General features: G+C 54.6%; 1 protein-coding gene across 5 annotated transcripts; it reads left to right on the top strand.

Moving 5' to 3' along the window:
• Positions 1 to 349: 349 nt before the first annotated feature.
• TBX1 (T-box transcription factor 1) lies at positions 350 to 17,009 on the top strand. Of its 5 annotated transcripts, none has more exons than XM_071815871.1 (10): positions 350 to 366; positions 2,021 to 2,576; positions 3,884 to 4,012; positions 5,185 to 5,647; positions 8,908 to 9,009; positions 10,388 to 10,559; positions 10,798 to 10,953; positions 12,331 to 12,398; positions 12,613 to 12,713; positions 13,431 to 17,009. In XM_071815871.1, the coding sequence occupies exons 3-10, from the start codon at positions 3,979 to 3,981 to the stop codon at positions 13,871 to 13,873; spliced, it is 1,539 nt and encodes a 512-aa protein (XP_071671972.1). In that variant the 5' UTR covers positions 350 to 366; positions 2,021 to 2,576; positions 3,884 to 3,978; the 3' UTR covers positions 13,874 to 17,009. The 5 variants fall into 5 exon arrangements, with proteins under 5 accessions (XP_071671972.1, XP_071671971.1, XP_065707541.2 ...); XM_071815870.1 differs by lacking the exon at positions 350 to 366 and adding an exon at positions 595 to 678; XM_065851469.2 differs by lacking the exons at positions 350 to 366; positions 2,021 to 2,576 and having other exon boundaries at positions 3,391 to 4,012.
• Positions 17,010 to 22,606: the final 5,597 nt, after the last annotated feature.

The following is a 22,606-nucleotide window of genomic DNA, read 5'->3' as shown; positions in this document are numbered from 1 at the left end:
GGCTGTTCGTTTGGGAAGTGTGTGGAGAAATAAGCATGTGCGGACGTGTGCGCGGAGTGCGGTGCCGACGCCCCGGGTCCTGCGTGGCCCCGGTCCCGCTTGCTGCTGCTGTCTCCCTGCTCGTTACTTGCTGCCCCGCGACTCAGCGGGAAGCCGGGACTGCCGTGCGAAGGCCAAGCCGGGTCGTGCGGGGCCGCCCCCAGCTCCCCTACAGAGTCTGCGCCCCCCCCGCAGCCCGGGCTCACCGGGACCCGTTGGGGCGCCGGGGCTGGGGGCGGGAGGGACGGCGGGGCCGGGCAAGGGCCGGGGGAGCGGACAGAAAGGAGGGATCGCGGGAGGGACGAGAGAAGAGATGCGGGCGGTGGGGTGAGTGCGAAGGGCGGAAGGTGGGAAGGCGGCGGGCGGTGAGGCTGTGTCCCAGCCGGGCCCCGGGGGTGCAGGGACACCTGCAGCACAGCCTGGGCTCAGGGTGCGTAGAGAAACCGAGTCTGGAGGACACGGGCGCCTCTGCTGCAAAAGGGCCGCGGCTCGGTGCAAGCACGGTCCCGGTGGTGGAGCGGAGCTGGGGTGTCCGCACCCGGGGGCACTTGGTCGTGGGGAGAGGTGCCGGTGGGGAGGCCCCTGCGAGGGAGGACCAAGGCAGCAGCCCGCGGTGTCCACCCCTGCCTCTCCTGAAAGGTCTGGGGTATTGCGGGGTGCGGGGCCCAAACGGGGGAGGGGGTGGCAGCGGATACCTGCTGCGGGGAAAAGCCTCGCTGAGGTCGGAGGAGGTGGTGGGGCTGCGGAGAGGTGGCGGTGCTTGGGCCCCGGGGGGCCGCGCTGGGCTGCCTTCGGCGGGGAGGCGAGAGTCGTTGCAACGTATTGGTTTCCTCGGTGCTGCCACGGGCTTTTGCACCGCCAGGGCCCGAGCGTTTTGGGGCAAAGCAGATGTGTGCCCGCGGAGAGAGAGGGGGTTATACCCTTCTTCCCCGTCGACCTCTCGGTGTTTCCGCAGCGGGGAGCCGATCCCTGAGGAGACACAGTGGGACAATCGCGACCTCCCCTCCCACCTGCTCGGTCTAGGTGTAAGCTGGGGGGAGAGAGAAACGCCCCTCTCCCTCGTGCCCTTCCGACAGACTCCGAGCTTAATTGATTTCTTCCCTGGCCCAGGGAGGCCGGGGGCAGAGCAGTATTGCTAACAGCGGGGTTAGCAACCCCTCGTCGAGGCTGGATGCGCTTTGCAGCGCTCTAGCGATGCGGGACGGCCGTCGGACGGGACAAGTACCGCGGGGCCGGGCGAGACACCTGGCAAACACGACCTCTGGGTTTAGGTCCTTTTAGGGGTGCAGAAGAGGGGAGGAGCCCACTTGCAATGCCGTTCCGTGCCGCCCTGTCCCTCGGGTTTGCTCTGCCTCTGCGGGGTTCGCTCGTAGAGGAGAACCCGGGGATGATTTCTCCCTCCCGTCGTCTCAGCTCTGCCCGACACGGCTCACGAGTGTGTGGACCCCGCGCGGCCTACAAGGCCGGTCAGCGGGTGTGGGAACGGGACGGGGGACTCTCCTCTGAGAAACCTGGGATTTCGGGGCTGCAGTCCCGCGACTCGGCGGGCACCCGCTCCGGTGCCCCCGGGTACCGGCTGGCAACGATTCCCGGCAGGTCCCATGTCCCCGGCAGACATCGCTCAGCCCCAGCCCCGTCGAGCGGGTGGACAGGCCGAGGGGCCCGTCTGCTGTCTCCGACGTGATGTCACGTCCAGCTGGGGCTTTACCTAGGGACTGGGTACGGTGCGAGCAAGCAATGCACGGGCAGCAACCTCGAGCTCGCCGACTCTGCTGGGGCGCTGGAATAGAGGTTTTCCTTAATTTCCAGAGGCAGGAATATTTTCTTTCCTCCTGGGGCGGGGGCTACCCAGAGCCGGGCATCAGCCCCTGAGCTCCCGGAGGTGGTTTGCAGCTCGCACTCGCGGCTCCTCGTTTTCTTCCGATATTGCCCCGAGGTGCCCTAACGAAATCCCTTGCCCTCCTCTTTGTACTGCCGCCAGGTAAGCAGTGCCGATCAGCACCGAGACGCTCTTCTCCGTGGCGTGTCCTGAGCTAAGGGGTAGAGACTGTCCCGGCCGGGAACCCCGCTGCCAGCAGCAGCGAAGAAACAAAACACCGATCGTGTCACGTTCTGCCCTTATGCCGTTAGCTGCAGGAACATATGCTCAAATATGTAAGAGTAGTCTAGATTTTTCTCTGCAAATATTTTTACCACATCCAAAGATAATATTTCAACAGAAGAATCAAGCCCCGCAGGCTACAGACAGGGCAGCTATATATAACCCGCTTGCTCACTCCGATCTCCGCGCATCGCTCGGGTTATGCAACCCCAATCGCGGCGGTAGCCACCGGCGCGCCCCGGCTCCGCCCGCCCCGTCGGGGCATTTCGCCCGGAACCTCGGTGCAGCCACCCGCTCGGAGGGATCGGCACCGGGACTGGGACTGGGACCGGGGACGGGACGGGCCCGGCAGGGCGGCCGCTCTGCCTCCCCCCACGCCGATGCGGAGGAAGGGCCCGGGAGACACCGCGGCGCTCCGAGGGGCCGGTGACGGGCGGTGAGTAGCGCCTCACCTTCACCGGGGCGGGGAGGGGAACTAGGGCGGCCCTCCACGGCGGCAGGGGGAGAGCGGCCCCCGGCCCAGGAGGACCGTGCAGGTGCCACCGACGGAGCGGGCTCTCACGCCGAGCCGAGAGAGGGCACGCCGACTGCCCCGCCGGTGGCTTTCTCTTTTCTCCGCTTTTTGCGGCTAAGGGAATGTTCGAATACCGACGGGTACTTTGGAAGTTTGGTGGCCCGGGGCTGGGGAATCTCATCCCTCTCCGGCGAGGCGACCGGCGGTACCTGCTGCCGCACTGCACCCCGACGTGCCCGGCCCCCTTTTGCTGTGGCGGCTCGGGCTGCAAGTCCCCGCGGTCGCCGGGCAGCGCGTCTGGGACAGAACAGCCCTCAGCCCCGTGGTGCATGCGGGCAGGAGGAAGGGAGCAATTCCCCCTCTCGGTGCCGGACATCCGCAGCATGAAGCCGGGCTCGGCTCGGCTGGGCTCGGCTCTTCCCTTCCCGCCGGCCGGCTCCCGGCGCCGTGATTGACACCGCCGACCCCTCCACCCGCCCGCAGCACATCACATCCCTCCCCGCCGGCCGCTCGCCGTGCCCGGGAGGCGGGGAAGGGCCTCCCCAGCCCTTTGACACCGTCTCGGCAGGAGTTTCATCTCGCTTTCGCCGCCGTCGCCGCTTCTGCAGGCAAACACCCCCGGCTTCCATGTGACGCCTCCCAGCCGCTGAATGGGGAAAAGCGCCTATAAGGGAGCCACTTTCCCTACGTGCAAGAGAAAAGGAGGGGACGGGGGGTAGAAACAGGAGGTGGTAGTTTGGGGGAAGGGAAAAGAGCAAATAAATTCATAAATCACAGGGAACGAAGCTGGCGGGAGAGAAACTGAGACCCCAGGGAAGAAATTTGTGGGGTTATTTATTTATTCCCCCCCCACTCCGGCTCTCTGTCGCTGACGGCGCTCGATCCGGCCGTTGCCGTGCTCGGCTCTGGCTGCAAAGAGCCCCTGGGAAGTTTCTTGCTCCCCAACGCCCTTCCCGGGTGGGGGGGACACCAGAGGGTTTGGGTTGTTTTCTGTTGTGTTGTGTGGGGTTTTTTTAAGCTTCCCTCCCACCCGTCTGGAAGGAGGGGGGGTCTCTCTCGCACCTCCCTGGATGGTGCGGTAGAAAGGAGGGGAATGAAGGGGTGGGAGGGGGGGCTCGCGGTGGGAGGCTGCCGCGGCTGCTGCTCCTGCATTGGTGTCTCCCCTATGGACGAAAACAGCCCTCTGTCTCCCAAGGCAAATGCTTTCAGTATCGCCTCTCTGATTTCAGTCGCCGCCGCCGCCGAGCAAGCAGGGAAGGGAGCGCTGGAGGAGCGCAGCGGTGGCCGCAGCGCGCCCGCCCGCCCCGGCTGCCGCCCGCAGAAGATGCACTTCAGCACCGTCACCAGGGACATGGAAGGTGAGCGCCGCGGTCGGCCCCGCAAGGCTGCGGGGACGGGACCCCCCGCCCACCGCGTCTCGGAGTGTTTTCACGCGTCCTGGCCCGGTGGCAGGGCCGGGGGGAGGGCATGGAGCGCGGCCTGCCCGCGGGGCCGGTCGGAGGGGGCTTTGCCGTGCCCCCCGCCACGCCCGGGCTCCCGCAGCCCTCCCTCGGAAAACAGGGCTCTGCCCGTGCCCCAGTGGCGGATTACACCGGCTCTACCGCTTGAACCCGCGTCTCCTCGGGGGTGCTGGAGCATCCCCTGACAGCACCGGCCGTGCGCCGGGCAGCGACTGGCCGGGTCTGGGCTCCCGCCGGCTCTGTAGCCCCTGTCCGGCTTGGGGGCCGCGGCGGAAATAGCTTAAGAGACCCCCAGGACCTCGAGAAGCCTTTCAGCATTGGAGGGGTTCCGAAGGAGCCGTCCGTTCCCCGGGGCGGCCTGTCATGAGCCGCAGGGCCCTCTCAGGCCGGCGGCCGAGGGCTGCGCGGCCAAGGCCATCCCGGTGCTCCTCGGCGCGGACCCGGAGGTTTGCTCTGATCCCCGTCTGTTCCCCTTCTCTCAGCCGGGGATGGAAAGAAGGGGGGACTGCCAAACCAGATCCGCCTTCCGTTGTCAGCTGCGGCCCCGTGGCCCCATAGAAAGGGATGTTACCTGCAGCGCTGTAGCTACACGGAAATAAGAACTGGTTTCTTGCTTTGCATATCCCCCCTCCTGTTTTTTTTTTGCGGGGGAGAGGGGCAGGGGGCGAAGTTTGCTTTGTCCCAATTCGTGTGCAGTGAGAGGCCTTCTGCAGAGATAGCACGGGCTGTGCACCGCCGCGGCTCTTGGCAGATCACTCGGGTTTGCAAAAGAAAAAAAAAAAAAAAAAAAAAGAAAAGAGAAGAAAAAAAAGAGCCCAGGCAGGCAGCGGGAGCAGCGAGAGCAGCGAGAGCAGCGAGCTCCCCGCCTGCCCCGGGGGGAGCGGGGCTGGGGCCAAGCAAAGCGGAAAGGGGGAGGCGCCCCGCTGGGCTGGGCGCGGGGCAGGAGAGGAGGCGGAGGGCACCCCGCGGAGCCGGCGCGGAGGCGGGGGCCGCGCGGAGCGGTGCGGAGCTGGGGGGGAAAGCGGGAGCCGGAGCGGAGCCCTGATCGCCTGTTTTTGGAATGATTTCAGCTATCTCCAGCCCCTGGCTCACCCAGCTGTCCCATTTTTGCGATGTTGCAGCTTTCACGGCCAACAGCCTGAGCAGCCTGAACGCCTCCGGGGGGTACCACCTCTCCCCCTCCCCGGGGGACCCGTACGGACAGCATGAGCCGCCGCACTACGAGCCCTGCACGGCTCAGCAGCACCCGCACCCGCCGCCTCAGCCTCAGCACGGCTACTCCTTCGGTGGGGCGGCGGCGGCGGCCGGGGCCAACCCGCCGGCCCCAGGCCCCGAGCCGCCCGAGGGCGCCGGGGGATCCGCCGCAGGGCCGGCCGCCGTGTCGGGCTGTTCCACGGGGGCGACGGCCGCGGCCAAAGCGCCGGTGAAGAAGAACCCGAAGGTGGCCAACGTGAGCGTCCAGCTGGAGATGAAAGCGCTGTGGGACGAATTCAACCAGCTGGGCACCGAGATGATCGTCACCAAGGCCGGCAGGTCAGTGCAGAGCCCCCGAGCGGCCCCGGCTCTCCAGCCGCTCCCCCCGGCGCGGGCACCCAGGCTAGCCGGGGTGAGAGAGCCCGACTGCGGGCCCGGCCGGCGGCGGTTGAATTCACGGTTTAGGGGAAAATTGAGGCCGACGAAGGGCGAGCTGCGGGACGTCCGGGCCCGGCGGTTGTCGTCATTCGATCTTCATGCTTGTCCCGGGGCGAAATCTCGGAGCTCTTGCGGCCCGAAGGCCTCGGGGACAATCGCGAGGTTCCTTCGGGCTGGAGGCTAATGTGTGCGGGGGGCGGCGGGCAGGGGGGCCCGGCCCGGGGGAGCCGCGCCGTGCGCTCCGCCGCCGGGTTTCGCTCCCGTGGGAAGGGGCGCTGTGCTCTGCCGGGCGCCTTCGGCTTTCGGTTACCCCGCACGGGACTTAGGTCCGTGTTTGCGGAGGACACTGCTCCCGGAGCGGACAGCAACGGCACAGTGAGGGAAAGAAAAAGCTTACAAACAACCCTGTGCAATACCTGTAACTATAAAAAAAACTTAGCACGGGCAGATATTTTCCTTCCGGCGGGGACGCAAACAGACATTAATTCTGCACCTTGAAACGTCCTCCAGGGCTGTTGCATTTCCCGACTATCGAGTAACGAGCCCCGCTTAGCCCAGCTCTCCTCGGCCCTGCTCCGGCCGCGGTTCCACCAGTGGCTCGGCTCGGCGGGCCGGAACCCCACTCCCGGCCGGGGAACAAAGGAAGCGGCTGATGCGACCGTGTTAGAAACGAGCAAAACATGTGGGGGAAAAGAGTACCCCCAATTACGGTTGTTAATTACTGCATTTAATTGCGATCACTGGGAAGCTGCGTGGCCGTGGCGGTTCGGGCAAAGCTGCGGAACTTCCCCCAGGCAGTCTCCTGGCAAATGGGGCGAGCGCATTGCTCGGGTTCTGGTCTCTTACCTTGATTTAAAGCGATCTGGCGAATGGGGAAAAAAAGGAACAACAAACAAATTAAGAAATCCCCCGGTGCTTGCTGTCAGTTAGCTCCGAGGAAGACTCCAGCGGCGGCAGATGGATCCCGGGGCATTGTTGCAGCCCCCGTCGCCGGGGACAGAAGGGCGCAGCGCGGCTGGTCGGGCTCTGCTCCGAGAGGGCCCAGCAGAAGCGAGTGATCGCGGCCGCACGCTCCCACTCTCCCTCCAGTGATTTCGAGGGTCCCGAAGGTGCAAAAAATTAATTACATTTCTATATACACAGCTGATTATATATATTTAATTAGCAATTTACTAAAATTTAAAAAGGACCGCGACGCTTGCGGAAAAGCAGCCAGTGCAGGGGCCGGGACCCCGGGCGTGATTTCCCGCAGACGGTGCCTGCCCCGGCGCCGGGTCGCGCAGTCCGCTGTCTCCGGCTGCGGCCCCCGAGCCCGGCGCCGGGCTCGGCGCTGCTTTCCTTAGCGGAAAAGGTCGTTCAGGCTCTAGGCGGAGGCTCTCTGCAAACCGGAGCTCTTCGATCTGGCTTTCTTCGCTTTCTCAGGACAGCAAAATGACTGCAAATATCCACTCCAAAAGGGCTCTGAAATTAATCAGCTCGATGTGAATCAGGGACTTTTTCCCTCCCTCCTCTTCATTTATTTTATGACATGGATAAATCTTCAGGCAGGCGGGTAAAAACAGGATAAAACGGGGTGAAACCAACAGCAAAACGCTCAGGGAAGGCGTTGCGAAGCCTGTTGTCTCCCAGCTCCTCTGGGCTGGTCCTGCTGTTTGTCTAGGTTGGTCTTATCATCTCGGATTGTTTGTTTTAAAATTATGTTTTAAAACAAGAAACACCGGAGCTGGAGCTAATGGGGGGTTTTACACCTTTAAAAATAATAATAACAGAGGGAGCGATTGGAACCGTCTTCCAGAGTTTGCTAAAGCGTTACAGAGAGGGAGACGCAGCTGCTCTATTCTAAAGCTGCCCAGCAGTGCCGGGCCCGGACTGGAAGTAGCTGCGGGGCGATAACCCCGCTGTCCATCGCCCTGGCCATGGTGAACGCGGGCAGCCTTTCCTCTGCGCGAACAGCGGCGCACAACCAAAAAAGCCCTGGAAAGAGGCAAAGCAGGTTCGGCCGTGCGCCCCAAAAATGCGTCGGGGGGTGGCTCTCGATATCCGGGTTTGATCGGGTTGTTTTTTCAGCGGGTGTTGGAAGTTTGGTTTTTCAACGGCTGCAAACCCCCTTCCCTAATTGCCGCCCGCTGTCGCTCGCTTCGTTTCCTACTCGTGCAAAAAAGAAAACATATCAAGCATAACCGAAATCATAACGAGCTCCGACGCGAGGAATCGTGTCCTCCCTTGAGCCTGGGGTCCCTGGGTGTCTGCGCGAAGCAGAGCACTGGGCACATCCCGCGGCCCGACCTGCCCTGCCCGGGGCTCCTTCCCGTTCTTCTGTCGCTTCGCAAAGTTGCAGAGACCGGGAACCCAGCTGCGCTCCGACAACGAAGCGGAGCCGAGACGGGACTTACTGGGAGATGCCCGTTGCCCTCTAGTCCCTGCACGCTGGTGGGGTGCGTGTGCCCCTCCGGGCTGCGAGACGCCTTCCGCTGGACCCAGGGACCACGCTCTGCCGTAACTTGTGTTTTAAAACGGGCGCAGACTGGGCGGGAGGGCAGAAACTTCAGAAGTGGGAACTCAGTTCCCTCGCGTTGTCCGCAGGAGGTTCTAGACGTGCCCCCCAGGCTACCCGAGCCTCCCGGGGCTCTGTCCCCGGCTGGAGTGTGGGTGCAGAGACGGGGGGTAATGCCTTATCAAATCAGGTCAGCTGGAAAGATGGGGAAACGTCAAGGAAGAAATTATTTTCACCTGTGTCTCCCCGTGGCAAAGGGGGAAGTTGTGGCGTTTATTGCTCCCTAGCCCTTGCCTACTTGCCGTGGCCCGGCGTTTGCGGGGGCCGGCACAAGCGGCTCCGGAACCGGCGGAGAGGCAGTGCTGCCCCGGCTCGTCCTTCGGGATGCTGCCAAGGGCCGGAGGACATGGCATCTCCTATTCTCACGCTGCCCGGCCGTATCTGCCTTTTCCTCCCGTTCCGTACGGCGGTTTCTGCGAGGGGACCGGACATCGCAACAGTGCCGGGCATCGGGGCAGCTGGAGGGGAAGGGTCGGGAAGGCTGCGGGGTTCCTGCACCCGCCCGTGAGCACTCCCGGGGCGGGGAGGGCGCGGGTACACGCAAGGGCCCCTCGGGGCTTCCCGCTGCCCCTCAACTCAGCTCTCCTTTCTCTCCTCTCTGTGCCAGGCGCATGTTCCCCACCTTCCAGGTGAAGATATTCGGGATGGACCCCATGGCTGACTACATGCTCCTTATGGATTTTGTCCCCGTGGACGACAAGCGATACAGGCAAGTAATACCGTGCCCACCCCGCGGTGCCCGGCGTTGTAGGGGATGGTGGGCGCTGCCCGCCCCTGCCCTCCTCGGGCTAAGGGATGCGCACATGGGCCCGACAAGGGTCGGTGAGAGACCAGCAGGAGATGCGGGAGGTGCGTGCCCTGGGATCGTTTCCTACCGTAGCAACGAGTTTGGGGCCGGGAGCGGCCCCTCTCGGCTTTCGCACAAGGCTTTCAGCGGCCGGGGCGGGCAGAAGCACAGGTTACCGCGGGGTGGCATGGCAGGAGGTGCCTTGTCCTGCCCAGAAAAGTTCTCCATGTCCCGCTGTTCCCTGTCTCCACCGGGCAAACGCCCACTCCCCTCTAACAAAAATCCCCTCGGTGCTGTTCGAGTACTGTAGTGTCTCGGCAGAGACAGGCGGCCCGGTGATGCCACCCCCTCGGGCATCCCGGTGCTGTGCCGTGCCCACCGGGGAGCCCGCTGGGTGTTTGGGTAGAGAGAGCGAGTTTTCTGCTCTGGAAAGACACTGGCCGACCGAGTCACAGAGCCCTACCCTTGTTTCCAGTGGCAGCATAGTAAGGCCTTGGAAGCTGGCAACTCGCAAGGCAGCGATGCGGTCTGGTTTGCAACCCCTTTAAAGACAGTGAAAGGCGCATTATGTATTTAGCTTCAGATCAGGACGCCGAGCAGGCAGCCCGCATAGGAATCGCAGGGTCCGATATATAAATATTTAGACAGATATCCAAATTCTCAGGGCGTCCTAGAAATGTTTGCTTGTCAAGGGAAGTGGGATATATAACATCCAATTGAGTATATCTTTAAAAAGTAATGTTTCTGCTCGAGTCCAATGGTGTCTAATTCCCCCTGTGCAAACACTGGCTTTTAAAGTAAACACGTGTATAGAAGATTGGTTTCTCTGTTTTAAATGTTACTGTTGAATAGGTACTTTGAAAAAAAATGAAACAAGGCTGCTAAACTCTGGACGTGCTATTAATCTACACATAAATTTCCACTCTTCACTTAAAGCCAGAACATTACTGTATAGAGGGCTCCCTTTCACCCTTTTTTTTTTTTTTTAGAGGAAGGGGGAGCTTTTGTGGCTTCTTTCCCAAGTCTGTGCAGGTAGCTATAAATTTCCTCCGTCCTGCAGATTTCTCTCCCACCAGTTCCATCGGTGACCTGATAAAATATTATTTTCCTCCCGCGACGACTCTGGCTGCAGAGCAGAGCTCGTTTCTCTCGTTACCGTGGGAAGCTGGAAGGATGGGGGAGGTGGCGCTTTGTCCTCGCTGGGCCGGGGGGACCGTCCCGGGCCAGACCCTGCGAGGCCGTGGGGGGCGGTGGCGGGAACCCCCCGGGCCACGGCTGAGGGTGCCCTCCCCTCCGGCAGGTACGCCTTCCACAGCTCCTCCTGGCTGGTGGCCGGCAAAGCCGACCCCGCCACCCCCGGGAGGGTGCATTACCACCCGGACTCCCCGGCCAAAGGGGCTCAGTGGATGAAGCAGATCGTTTCCTTCGATAAGCTCAAACTGACCAACAATTTGCTGGATGACAACGGGCATGTAAGTGTTCCTGGTGGAAGGTGTCAAACACGGGGCCGCATCGGGAGGAACTCCCCGCGCTGTGATTCCCGTGGGGTGTCCCTGCCCACACCCCTCCCCATGGGCTCTGCGCCCCCGTCCTGCCCAAGCCCCACGGCTGCCTCTGGGCAGGGGGGCCGGCAGGGCCGGGAGCTGCGCTCTCATCTCTCCATGCTCCGCCTGGATCAGTTATTGTCTCCTTGCTCGTTTTATCATTCAGATCATTTTGAACTCCATGCACAGATACCAGCCGCGTTTTCACGTGGTCTACGTGGACCCCCGAAAAGACAGCGAGAAATACGCGGAGGAGAATTTCAAAACCTTCGTGTTTGAAGAGACGCGCTTCACAGCCGTGACCGCCTACCAGAACCACCGGGTGAGGCGGGAGCGGGGCCCGGGGCGACAAAAGTGGAGGCTGGGGTCGACCCGGAGGTACCACGGGTGCGGGCGCGCCCGGCGCTGGCTCAGCCCCTTCGCCTGGGTGTCGGGCTGAAGGCCGGGGTGCGGGCGTCCGGCGGCGGGGGGGGTGTCTGGGGGCATTCTTGTCTTCTCGTCCCCATCTGCTAAACCCATTCCGGGGCAGCGCAAGGAACCCGATAGCCGGGGAGCTGCGCAGAGCTGCATCACTGCACTCCGAGGGAGCGACGTGAGCTCCAGCCCCATCGCCAGCTTCCCCCCACCCGGGGAGACCTCATTACCTATGTAAACCCGAGACTGGGGCTAGTTGGGAAACTACAGGCTTCCCGCTGCGAAATGTCACTCACAATTTGTCTGGATAAATCTGCGATTTTACTTCTCTAAACTCATAGCTGTCTGTTCCTTGCCAGAATACAGTGATATGTTAAAGAAAACGAAACGAAACAACCCACTCCCCCTAACCTGATGCGGATTGCTGGGCAGCAGTTAATCCAATTGCTTCTTTAAATCGTATCAGTGTAATGTAAAGAGCAAGAATCTCAGCCGCGAGTGCAAATACGATTTCATAGTGGGGGCTTTTCAGCACTGCTCCAAACCGCCTGGCCGCCAAACCGCTGGTGCCGCAGCCCTCGCTGAGTCTGGGTGTCGGGGCTGTCCCCAAGCAGCTGGTGGCGGTGCCACCCTCTGCACTGGCTCAGAGCAAATCGCCCCGGGGTCCCCCCAGGATGCTGCCGTGGGGCTGGAGCAAGGCTGTGCCTTTAAGGGGCTCCGGAGTCCCTCCCCGGCTGGCATTTGCCTGATGGCTCCGGACAGCTGCTCTTTCTCTCCTGCTTTCTATCAGTTTGACCTCTAAGGCTGGAACTGTCACTGAGGGGCTTAAAGTTTGTTTTTCAACTCATTCCGGAAACTCACAATCACATACTTTATCCGTGGATTTACTTAAATATAGAAAACGTCCTGCCTTCTCCCCGGCGAATTAAATAAATACATAAGTATGATTTATCCAGTGATTTGTCTTAGCTGCTCCGGTGGTGACCCATATAATGTGGCATTTTCTTACAAGTGCATTTACACAGCTTTTGCAGCCAACTTGGGCTGCCTCTCTTTTCGCCTTGAACTCGTATTAGATAGCACACTAGACTGCATTTTCTAACAGAGGGAAAGCACATGTTTGTGCTCTGTGCCAGAGTGTGCCCCGGCTCCACCAGCCACCTGGGCCCTCTCTATTACACCAGGCACCACTGACTCCCAGAGCCTGCTCAGGGACACCCTTGCTGTCGGATGCAGGAAGCCCTATGTATGCTGCTTTGAGACATTTCCCTGCTTCTCCCTACAGATCACACAGCTGAAGATTGCCAGTAATCCTTTCGCCAAGGGATTCAGAGACTGTGACCCTGAGGACTGGTAAGGCTGTGTCTTTATTGACTGTGACTACACTCCACTCTCACCCTCAGTTTAGCGTGCACCTTCCCAGTTTACAGTTGTACAAGTCTTGCATGGAGTTTGGGGTACACTGGGTTTACCCCCATTTGCCAGCTGCAGCTCACAGCAGCAATGCTGCAAGTGCTCATTATCTTGGACCACTGGCTCAATATCACTTCTCCTCTTCTTCTTCCAGGCCCAGGAATCACAGGCCAGGGGCCCTTCCTCTCATGAGTGCTTTTGCCAGATCCCGGAATCCAGTGTCTTCCCCAGCCCACCAGAATGGGACAGAGAAAGGTGAGAGCCCTCAGTGTATGCATGCTTGGGGCCAGTCTTGCTCACCATGCTGGTGCACAGTGGGCACAGCTCCATTGCTAACAAGCTTTGCACTACCACCTAATTTTAAACAAAAATAATCACCTTCATAGCCTAATTCAATCTCCTTAGGTCTAAAACATTGTTGTTCTGCTTAAGCAAAATTGTTGCTTTAAAAAACACCACCCTTTTTCTTTAGTGTCCAATTTTAGATTTTTCAGTAGCAAAGTCAGCTTTTCAGGCAGGGATGCTGTGAGGGCTGCTGGCTCCTGCTTGCGTTGCCCTTTTAACGCCCCTCGGCAGCGTGTCCAGCACCGACCTGCTCCCATTCAGGAGCTGCAGTCAGGTCGAACAGCACCTCTGCCCATTGACTGCTTTTCCATTACGCAGAGCAAACAACTGCAAAGACAGCCGAGGGCCTTTCTTCCAACACACTCCAGGCCTGCAAAATAAAGGGAAGTCTGTATTTGTTTAGTGTTACACAATTGCAAAAATTTCAGGCGTGTACCAGCTTGTCAGTCAATTCAGCTCCATTTATCACAGTCAGGAGGTCCTGTCCCACAGGCCCGGTTCCTACTGCATGCTGCTGCACACTTTGCTCGCAAGCTGCGCTTTTACCTTTATGCACCGCGTTTTCGTTCGCTTAAGTTTATTACCGAGCGGCTGTCCTGTCGGTGCTGACGCGGTGTGCCCCCGCAGATGCTGCCGAGAGCCGGCGGGAGTACGAGCGGGAGGCGGCCGGCGGGACTGCCCTGCACGCCGAGGCCGCGCACCAGCAGCTCATGTCGCGTGTGCTCAGTCCCGCGCTGCCGGGCGGCGGCGGCGGCCTGGTGCCGTTGGGCGGCGCGGGCGGCGGCCGGCCCAGCCCGCCCCACCACGAACTGCGCCTGGAGCCTCCCGCCTCGGAGCCCCTGCACCATCACCCCTACAAGTACCCGCCCGCGGCGGCCGCCGCCTACGACCACTACCTGGGGGCGAAGAGCCGGCCAACCCCGTACCCCCTCCCCAGCATCCGCGGGCACAGCTACCACCACCACCACCATCACCACCACATGAACGCGGCGGCCGCGGCGGCGGCGGCAGCTGCCAACATGTACTCGTCGGCCGGCGCGCCCGCCAACTACGACTACGGGCCCAGATAACGGCGCCGCCCGCGCCCCGCGGAGCCGCCGACGGCGCGAGAGACTGGCGGCAGCCGCGCGTGCCGCGTCTGCTAACCGTCCTCCCCCCTTCCCGCCTTTCCCTCTCTTCCCGCCTTACGAGTGAGCTGATAGGCCAGCTTCACCTGATCGACAATCAGAGAGCCCAATCGCAGGAAGCCGGGGGCCACCGTCCTGCTCCCCACGCGTCAGCGGGCCGTGAGGGAGGGCGGCGGGTGCGGCGCGGGGCCGGGAGGTTGTGGAGGCTGGCCGGGCCGCGCCAGGTGCTCCTCATCGCGGTGTGACCCGCAGCTGCACTTTGATAAATGAAACCATATGTGGTTATCTCCCTACCCTCGCGCCTCCGGTCCTGCGGGTGCCCCCCACCTGCGCCGGGCGCTGAGGATCGCAGGGAAGCTGTGGGAGGATGGGGAACCGGCAACGGTGAGGTGACCGACCCTCTTCTCACCCGCGCGCTGGGTCTTCTGATAGAGATTCGGTGTTGCCACCCGTTTTGGCGGTGCCACGGGTGTTTGCTGGCTCAGCAGGACGCGTAACGTTAGTGGCGGACAGGGCGGGCTGCGGGGCTGGCCGAGCGCTGCCGGACGCCGGCCCCGGAATGGGCGGTAATTCTGCACATGGGATTCAGTCTCTCTTACCTCGGGGATGTTCGGCCTCGTTTACAGTTGGCGCAGGTAGTTCTTCGAGGAGACTGGCAGAGGAGGCAGAGTTTAGCTTAAAGGGACATTTTGAATCTTCACTGTCAGAACTAATTGTCCACTTCTCCCCCGGTCCTGACCTGGCCATGAGTTTTGGGGTTCGTTGGGGAAACTTCACCACAACAGCATTTTCTGGAGCTGTTGAGAAGAGCCCCTGGCTAAGAGCACAGCCATATATAGCTTCTTGTTTTTACAACAACGGATACAAAGGTTCAAAAACCAGCCCGGGCGCGGAGGGGACACCCGCAGAGTTTAGGCTGTGTATCCTCAGCAATAGTTGGTAGACTGGCTACTTCCCAGGCAGCCCCACAGTGCTGCCCTCCTGCATCCCTTCCCAAGCTCTTGATGCTCTCCTGTTGAGAGGTGCCTTTTAGAGGAACGTCAGGGTTTTTTCCTCCCAGAATGCCTTGCCCCTTTTATTTGGCAGACCCAAACTGCAGTAGTCCCAAAGCACCTATTCTGCATTTACCTGCTTGCTGCCATCTTCCCTCTTAGAGGTGGTAAGTACTTTTTTTTCCTTTAATATCTTCCTTCAGTAATTTTTCCTTCTTGTTGAAGAGATGGGCCTGTTCATCACAGTTTCTCCAATGATGTGGTTTGAATAGTTGGCTTGTGTTCTTTGTTAAATGCTCATCAAACGGCAGTCCTTTTGTGTTCAGAGAAGGTATTGAACAGCTCCTCAGCTGCGTTGGTATACAGTATTATGAATACTTTTCTGATTCTTCCACGCGACTCCATGAAAAGAAGGTTATGTGTTTGTGTGTTGTTGTTTGTTTTTTTTTTTTTAAGTCCTCTATTCATCTATGTTTGTGCATTTTCAGTACAAACCTTTTAAAACATAATCTTCCCCTTGTGCAGGTGGCAGTGTTAATAGCAATGTTTGTTCTGTCTCTGGCAGTGGGCTTTGGGCTTCCAGAACTCTTTGGAAGGGTTTAAGAAGGGATACAGGCTAACATGAGTATTTTATGTATTTTTTCTGTTATAAAAAATATATCTCAATCCATGAAAAAGACTTGTGCAAGAAATATGTATTTTATTTGACATTTGCAGTGAATTGTGAGATTCTTAGTGTCTGACTAAACCATAATTAATGTTCTCAGAAAGGTTGATGTAAAATAGCCTTGTGCTTATTATTAGTCAGTGGGAAATGGCTCTCAGCTGTGCTCCATTGCTTTGTGGCTATTTCAGAGTTTTCAATATGATTTGTTATCTGTAAACTGATTAGTGCCAAAGCTTTGGTCAAATGTTTAATGAAGTTGTTATATTTATTACTTCTTTCAAAGACTATACAAATACTTTTTTTTTTTTCTTGATAGTTGCAGTGTAGGGAAAAGGTGAAGAGACAACCAAAGAATCATATCTGCAGTGTAGATACATGTAGATATTTGTAGGTATATGTAGATAATCTTATTTCATTTAAATTGAAAAGACATTGGACAGTGACATTTATAAATGTTTTTCCCCTTCTTTCTTCCTTTCTTTCATTTCTTGTTTGATTACTTGTGCATATTTGTCAGTTTGTCTGCCCTGAAGTCTAAACCTCCCCTACAAAATGAGGTCACTTAAATAAGGTTACCAAATGGGAGTTGTTCAGTCCAAGCAAGTAATGTATCTCCAGTGGTGGTTGCTCCCTTCCTTCTCTTTCCCTGGTTGCTGGAGCTGTTCATGTTTGTAGCAATGGATCATTATGCAACAGCTTGCATGGTTGCTGTCCCAGGTGGAAATGGGTATGGTACACTTCTGTGTGTGTTTGTAAGCACCTCTTTTCTTTAAACATGCATAGACTGCTGCAAGAAGTGCCACTGGCTGTCACTGCAGACTGGCCACACACCTTTTAAAACGTACTTTACTGCACAAGAGCTGAGAGGACTGCGTGGCTCAAGATGCCAAGACTAAACTGTGCTCTTACAGAAAGTGGCTCAAGATCCTTGCCTTGATTTTATAAATTTTAATTTATGCCCGTTAGAAGAGAAAATCACAGAACATCAGCCTATGGCAGTGGGCCCTCAGGATCCTTAGTCTGTCCTTGGTGCTTGAAGAACCACTGCAGAAGTGCTGTGTCTGAATGGGAAGAAGAGACCATGCAGATGTATCAGGACTACAGTTTTAACTATGGAAATGGTGTTTCCAACCTTGCTTTCAGTCCACCAACATACAAGATGCTTTATATATGTTAGTATTGAGGGTATTAGCAGTCAATTTCATGTCAAGTTTTGATCCTTAAATCAAGCTTCCTCCGGGCTTTGACAGGTGTTTCCTCCTTGTATAGCTATGTCTGTGTCACTGGATGGGAGTGTTCCAGATATGGAAAGCAAGCAGGGTTATTTTTCTATCACAACAAAAAATTCACTTCAGACGAACAAAAACTCCTGCAACACTGCACATTGAGTAGTAAAAGCCTTTTGAAAAATCACAGAAAAGCTGTAAAACTTTAATTTCATGTTACCCATCAGCCAGTTAGTCAAGGTGTATCATGTACAGGCCATGCCTTACCTATATGTATTGTAGTTTCATTTGAAAAATGACTTTATATGATTTGGTTACGTGTATGTTTAAACTTCACTCAGTATGCACCATTGCCAAGGTCCAAGGTACATGCTCAGAAAGAAGACTGCAGCATTTCCAGACAATACTTCCACTTATGGTTGCCTCAATTCACGCTTAACACTGTGTATTTTAAAGCTGCTGGTAAAACAGGCCCAAGCACAGTGGTTACAAACACCCTTTGTCTCTTCCAAGCAGGGCTAGAGAACAAATTAGCCATGTGACTCCATTTTCCAGAGGTACAGGCTGAATTTACCGATTGCTCCAGAGGTCTAAAAACCTCATCACTTACCTCAGTGGATAAACACAGGATTAGGCACCCACAGGTAAAACAAGGGAGGTCTTTGCTTGGTCACTTACCCAAACACTGAGGATAGCTCAGTTTTTCAGGAATAGTGTTTTTTGTTGTTGTTGGTGGTTTTATTTTTTCCTTGCTAATGGATCTGGCAATTCAGTGTAGGACAGGAGGATGGGGACGAGATTTGTGTGCTTGCGGTGTTCATGTACACTGTTTACATACACTTATTGGGTGTTCTTTTAAATCTTCCTGCTTAGAGAGACCCTAGTACTGCTTTAGGTGGAAGTGTGAAGGTGGACCGCAGTAGATGCCTCTTGGCATCCTGGGTCCTGTTGTCTCTTCAGTCAATCTCAAGCATGAATACGCGTGGCCATTGCGAGGGAACAAGTACTCTGAGGTTTCCCCGTGCTGCAGTCTGTGTAACAATGGGTTGCAGTGTGGAGAATGACCCAAAGGCTGCAGTAAGCATTAACGTGCATTTTGTGGCCACCAGGCCACTGAGGGACAGTATAGGTCTCCCATCAGCTGGGGGCTTCCTAATGCATCCCTACAAAGAGCCCTGGCTAGCAGAGCTGCATGACTCTGGCCATCTCAGCTACTGTGCTGTCCTGCCAAGCTGATCATTATCTCCAGAAAGTGGGTTTCAGTTTGTGATCCTTGGCCAAGGGGTGGTCACACCTTGATCTGACCTGAAAGGAATAAGAAAAGCAGGGTCACTTGTGCTGTGCAATATTCTGCCTATGTGAAGGGAAACACATTGGGCACCCATGGGTTAGGTTTTGGGGCAAAAGCTGAGCCCTGCTGCCTGGAGGAGTGCTGGCAGAGCTAACGCAGCAGTACTTGCAAAGCAAGTTTTAGCACCTTGGTTCAAGTGGCTCAAACAGTTGTTGTGACCCTGTTGAACATGGCTGGGCTGGAGGGTGAGGGAACAGCGTGTGTGTGTGCACGTACATTTTCTGGTTCTTGGTGCTTTTACTTCTGTTGCTCAGTTTCATGATGGGCTGAAACAAATGCGGTTTTGCTGGCTGAGTGCTGAGACAGCGGGTGCGGTGGGCAGACCCGCCACTGATGTTAAACCCAGGGGACGCTGTGTTGCCCCGTGAGGGTTTGGGGGCACAGGCGGGTGCCGCGGCTCCAGCGGCCGGGATGGTGCCTGAAGAGCAGGCTCCCTCCGGAGGGAGAGCTGGGCATCGCACGGATTCGAGCACGCACACACGGAAAACGAACCCTTACAGGGCTTGTGCCCGAGCTGGCAAACGTGCCACCCGAGAGAAAAATATACATTTGTTTTACAGAGCAAAGGTTTGATCTTTGAAGCACACAGGCATAAATAAGGAAGAGCAGTAATCTGTGAGTTAGAATTTGAGGATAATCAGCCACCAATAATTCAGCTGTTGCTATAAGCTGGTATTATGAAGATTCCAGTGTACTAGTGTAGAAACTAGTATGTGTGTAGATGACTTTTTCTAAACATATGCATTTTTTTCTTTCATTTAATTATTCTAATTGATCAGTAAGATATTTAATTCACATGAGTGTTTGATACAACTAGATGAAAGTCACCATACCCAGAGCTTTCTATTACTGGCCGTTATCAGGAACACAGTGTGTGTTTATAAAATGTGCTCTCTATTAAAGCAAGAGACACCCATTGTCTGTGGGAATCTAGTTAGTGTATCAGAGGTTTGCTAAACTCCAAGAGGAGTTTTTCATATTTTTTCCTGCCCAGTATGTTGTACACACAATCAATGCAAAAAACAAAAGCTGGATTTGAAGATGTCCATATTTTTCAAAAATTAATGTATATGTCCCACCTACACTATATATGTACATGTACAAGTCTGCTTTTCAAAGGTCCACATTTCTTCAGGAAATCTATGTAAGTATTATATGTGTTGCAAATGCCAGAAAAATGCACCCATTCCCCCCCATTAATAGAAATTACCTATTATAAATTTACCAAAGATACCATAGTTTTATAAATTGGCCACATATGTCTGTGTAATATATTTATTATATCACATTTCATAGCATTTCTGTTTTATGAAATTCAGCCTTGAATATGTCACATATGTTTTGCATATATGTGCAACAGTCAGCCAAGTATATCTGAGTAAAGTATGATAAATGTGTTCTTTCCATATGGGAAATTAAATGTTTTTCCAGATTTTAAAAAAAAGTTTATGAAGAGCAACCTATACAAAATAATTACAATAAATCACTTCTATTTAGGTTAAAATTGTAAATTTAAACTAGTAACAAAGTGATTAAGAACAAAAACCCGAAAAAGTCACATTTAAGACCTGATTCTATAAGGACATGGAGCAGCATAAAGGGAGAGCATACGCATTTTCAAGGCTAGCTGCTACATGGTGTGAAATCATGCAGACTTGTATAGCAACTTCCATCTTAATGTTCCCAGGGTGATTCTGTAGCTGATAAAGGACAGTTTCCCACTGCCTCCCTGAGAGGGTGAACATTTCATACAGTGCCTCACTGGGAAAGCAAGTGCCCTTTTATGTCTGTTCGAGCCTAAATTCTGGTTACGGAATTTTGTATTTTCTATATGAACAGCTCTTAGTGGTCACTGGTCAATGGAGAAGGAAAGGGTGTTTTCCTGCAACTGAACATGCTCTTGCTGGAGCTAATTCTGGTTACTAACGCACCCCTGGTGCCAGTGGGCAGGGCAGGACACTCCTGGTGCTATTGATATGTTCTGTAACAGAACAGGGGTAATTGCACAAGTGCCCAGGTACCCAGACTGAGGTCCTTGTGCTGTATCTGTAAATCGCAAAATCAAGTGAAAAAGGGAATAAATAAAAATGTAAAACTTATTGAAGCACCTTCATGTAAGGTGTTTGCACTATTAGTTTTTCAATGGTTTTAGCTTGGCTGATGGACAAGAGCTCTGGATTTGTGTTTGCTTTTTTACTCTGCTTAGTGCTCACATTGTCCCTCATTAAGAGGGCAGATGGTTCCCCTCTCCCTTGATGCCCCAGCTGCCTTTTGCCTGGGGTGTGGGCTCCAAGAGTGGGCAGTCAGAGCTGGCACTGAGCGGGGGTGGCAGGTGAGGCTGTCCTGTTCTGATCATTTTAAAAGGGCAGAGGAGGGATGGTGAGAGAGGTGGGCAGTGGCCTTCCTCCCAGGCTGATTTTATTTGAGCACTACCTTACACATTTCTTTTATTTCAGCAAACATGAAGTGAGTTTTTTGTTCTATTCTCTTTCCTGCATGTTGTCAACTACTTCAAACCAGATGGGCTCAAGAGATAAAACTATAAAGACTCAATGTCTCTATCTAGCGTGATGCCAAGTCTGCATGTCATCAAAATATCTGAGGCAAAAATATCTGAAAAGACAATACTTACCATAAGTATTATGTTAAAAGCAGCCTAGATGCTTTTTTTGTGAACACAATGTATCCATGAATCACTGAGATTTCATATCCACAAATTTTTTTTATTACCATCAAGACAAATACCATATCCACATTCTCTGCCATGTTTAAAGTTATTATGTTGACCCAACACACCAGCCTTCCCCCTATGTCAGCACATGTTTAGAGCAGGCAGTGCCATGGGTGTCTGGAAAATGTACCTTTGCATGCATGAGATGCCAGAGCTGTGGAGCAGAATAATGGCTCAGCATTTTAACATCCTCCCTAGATTCTCCAATCTGGACGTAGTCATGATCAATCAACCTTGCAGCTGGTAGGTAAGAGATCACTGATGTCCAGAAAGTGCTAAAGGACTTATATGGTTTTTTTTCCTGCCCTAATTTATGAATTTACACGCACTGTGAGTAAAAACTAGGAGGAAACGGCATCACTGTAATCTCAGTCTAATATAACTTTTAATTAGAACTTCAAATTGTAATAGACAATTTTTAGAATTAATGATTTTTCAATGCTGTGTCACCTCCTGGAAGGAGACAGTGCTGCTCTGGGATGGTTCTTCTGCAGTGCCTGTGGCTGCTTCAAGACCTCAGTCCATCGTGCTGCTGTCTCTAGAGGCACTGTAACATTTGGCATGATGACTGTTCATAGTAGAGAAATAAATATATGCTCACTGGTGAGCACAGGCTTATTTAGAGGTGTAGGTTGCAGTTTACAGGATTTCCTAGTATTCCAACAGCTTTAAAAAAGGATGGTGGGGATGTAAAAGCGAATACTTCTGCAACTGAAATGAGCTGGTGCACAAGTGTAAGACAGACCTATCACTGTGTGCTTGCTCTAGGTACTTTTCCACCCTGCGATCCTTGTCATTTTCCCATAAGGAATCTGGCGCCTGGCTGGAGGACATTTGCTTCAAAGCCCTTCATGCTTTCCAAAATCTTTATATCACTTAACTTACAGGGCAAGTTGCTGCTTTGGTTTGATTTGCCCCTTCACCCTCCCTTTCTCCTCCTCTTACAATACCAAACTGCAAACCAGATTCCTCAGAGATCAGTCAGAATAAAGCAGTACACAGTGATGCTGATAGAACATACAGACATATATCATGACATTGATCAGATGAGCAAAACATTCACAACTGAGAGATTATGTTGCTACAGTCCCAAGTATGTGGTTTAATAATACATTATACTGTCAAAAGTTTTTGCGATGGATTGTATTGAAGGAGAATAAACACTAATAGCTAAAACAAAATGTTCTGCAGACATGAGCATTAAATTTATTTGGGGGTGTGTATCAGTACTACATGGATTTGGGGGGGTGTCACAACTTGAGAAGAAAATTCTTAATAGGCTCAGTAAATGCAGCTGGTAACTTTAAAAATCCATTGGGGAGCAGATGGCTCAAGCCAAACAGACCTGTTGTTTTGTGGTGTTTGATAGGGGGTGGTGGTAAATAAAACCACACCCAAGAAGGCCTGTGAGACTAACCGGCCCGAACTCTGACTGCTGGTCTTGTCTTGACCAAAAGGGATAAGAGTATGTGGTAAGATCAGGGGATAAAGAATTTGGTGTCCAGAATATGGCTACTTGCTCCATGCTTACTTTGATGTTGTTGGCAAGTTTCACAACTGATATGCTTCAATTTAAGTCTATTTTTAAAAGTTACATTTATTTTATCTGTTGTATCTGATAGTGCAGACATGGGGGTTTTTTGTGTTTAATTTCATACTGTGAGATCCTTAAATGAATTGCCAGAAAAAACCCAGTATGATGTTAATTC

The sequence above is a fragment of the Patagioenas fasciata genome, chromosome 17 (assembly GCF_037038585.1).
Source record: "Patagioenas fasciata isolate bPatFas1 chromosome 17, bPatFas1.hap1, whole genome shotgun sequence".
In the NCBI taxonomy this organism is placed as follows: Eukaryota; Metazoa; Chordata; class Aves; order Columbiformes; family Columbidae; genus Patagioenas; species Patagioenas fasciata.
This window is presented reverse-complemented; position numbering and strand designations above follow the sequence as displayed.

What these genes read in the sequence shown, in the direction of transcription:
- TBX1 (XM_065851469.2), top strand. Translation starts at nt 3,748, where the DNA reads ATGAAGGGGTGGGAGGGGGGGCTCGCGGTGGGAGGCTGCCGCGGCTGC. An exon ending in TGCTGGATGACAACGGGCAT is followed by an intron (nt 10,560 to 10,797) that starts GTAAGTGTTCCT and finishes TTTATCATTCAG; the next exon opens with ATCATTTTGAACTCCATGCA. An exon ending in CCGCCTACCAGAACCACCGG is followed by an intron (nt 10,954 to 12,330) that starts GTGAGGCGGGAG and finishes TTCTCCCTACAG; the next exon opens with ATCACACAGCTGAAGATTGC.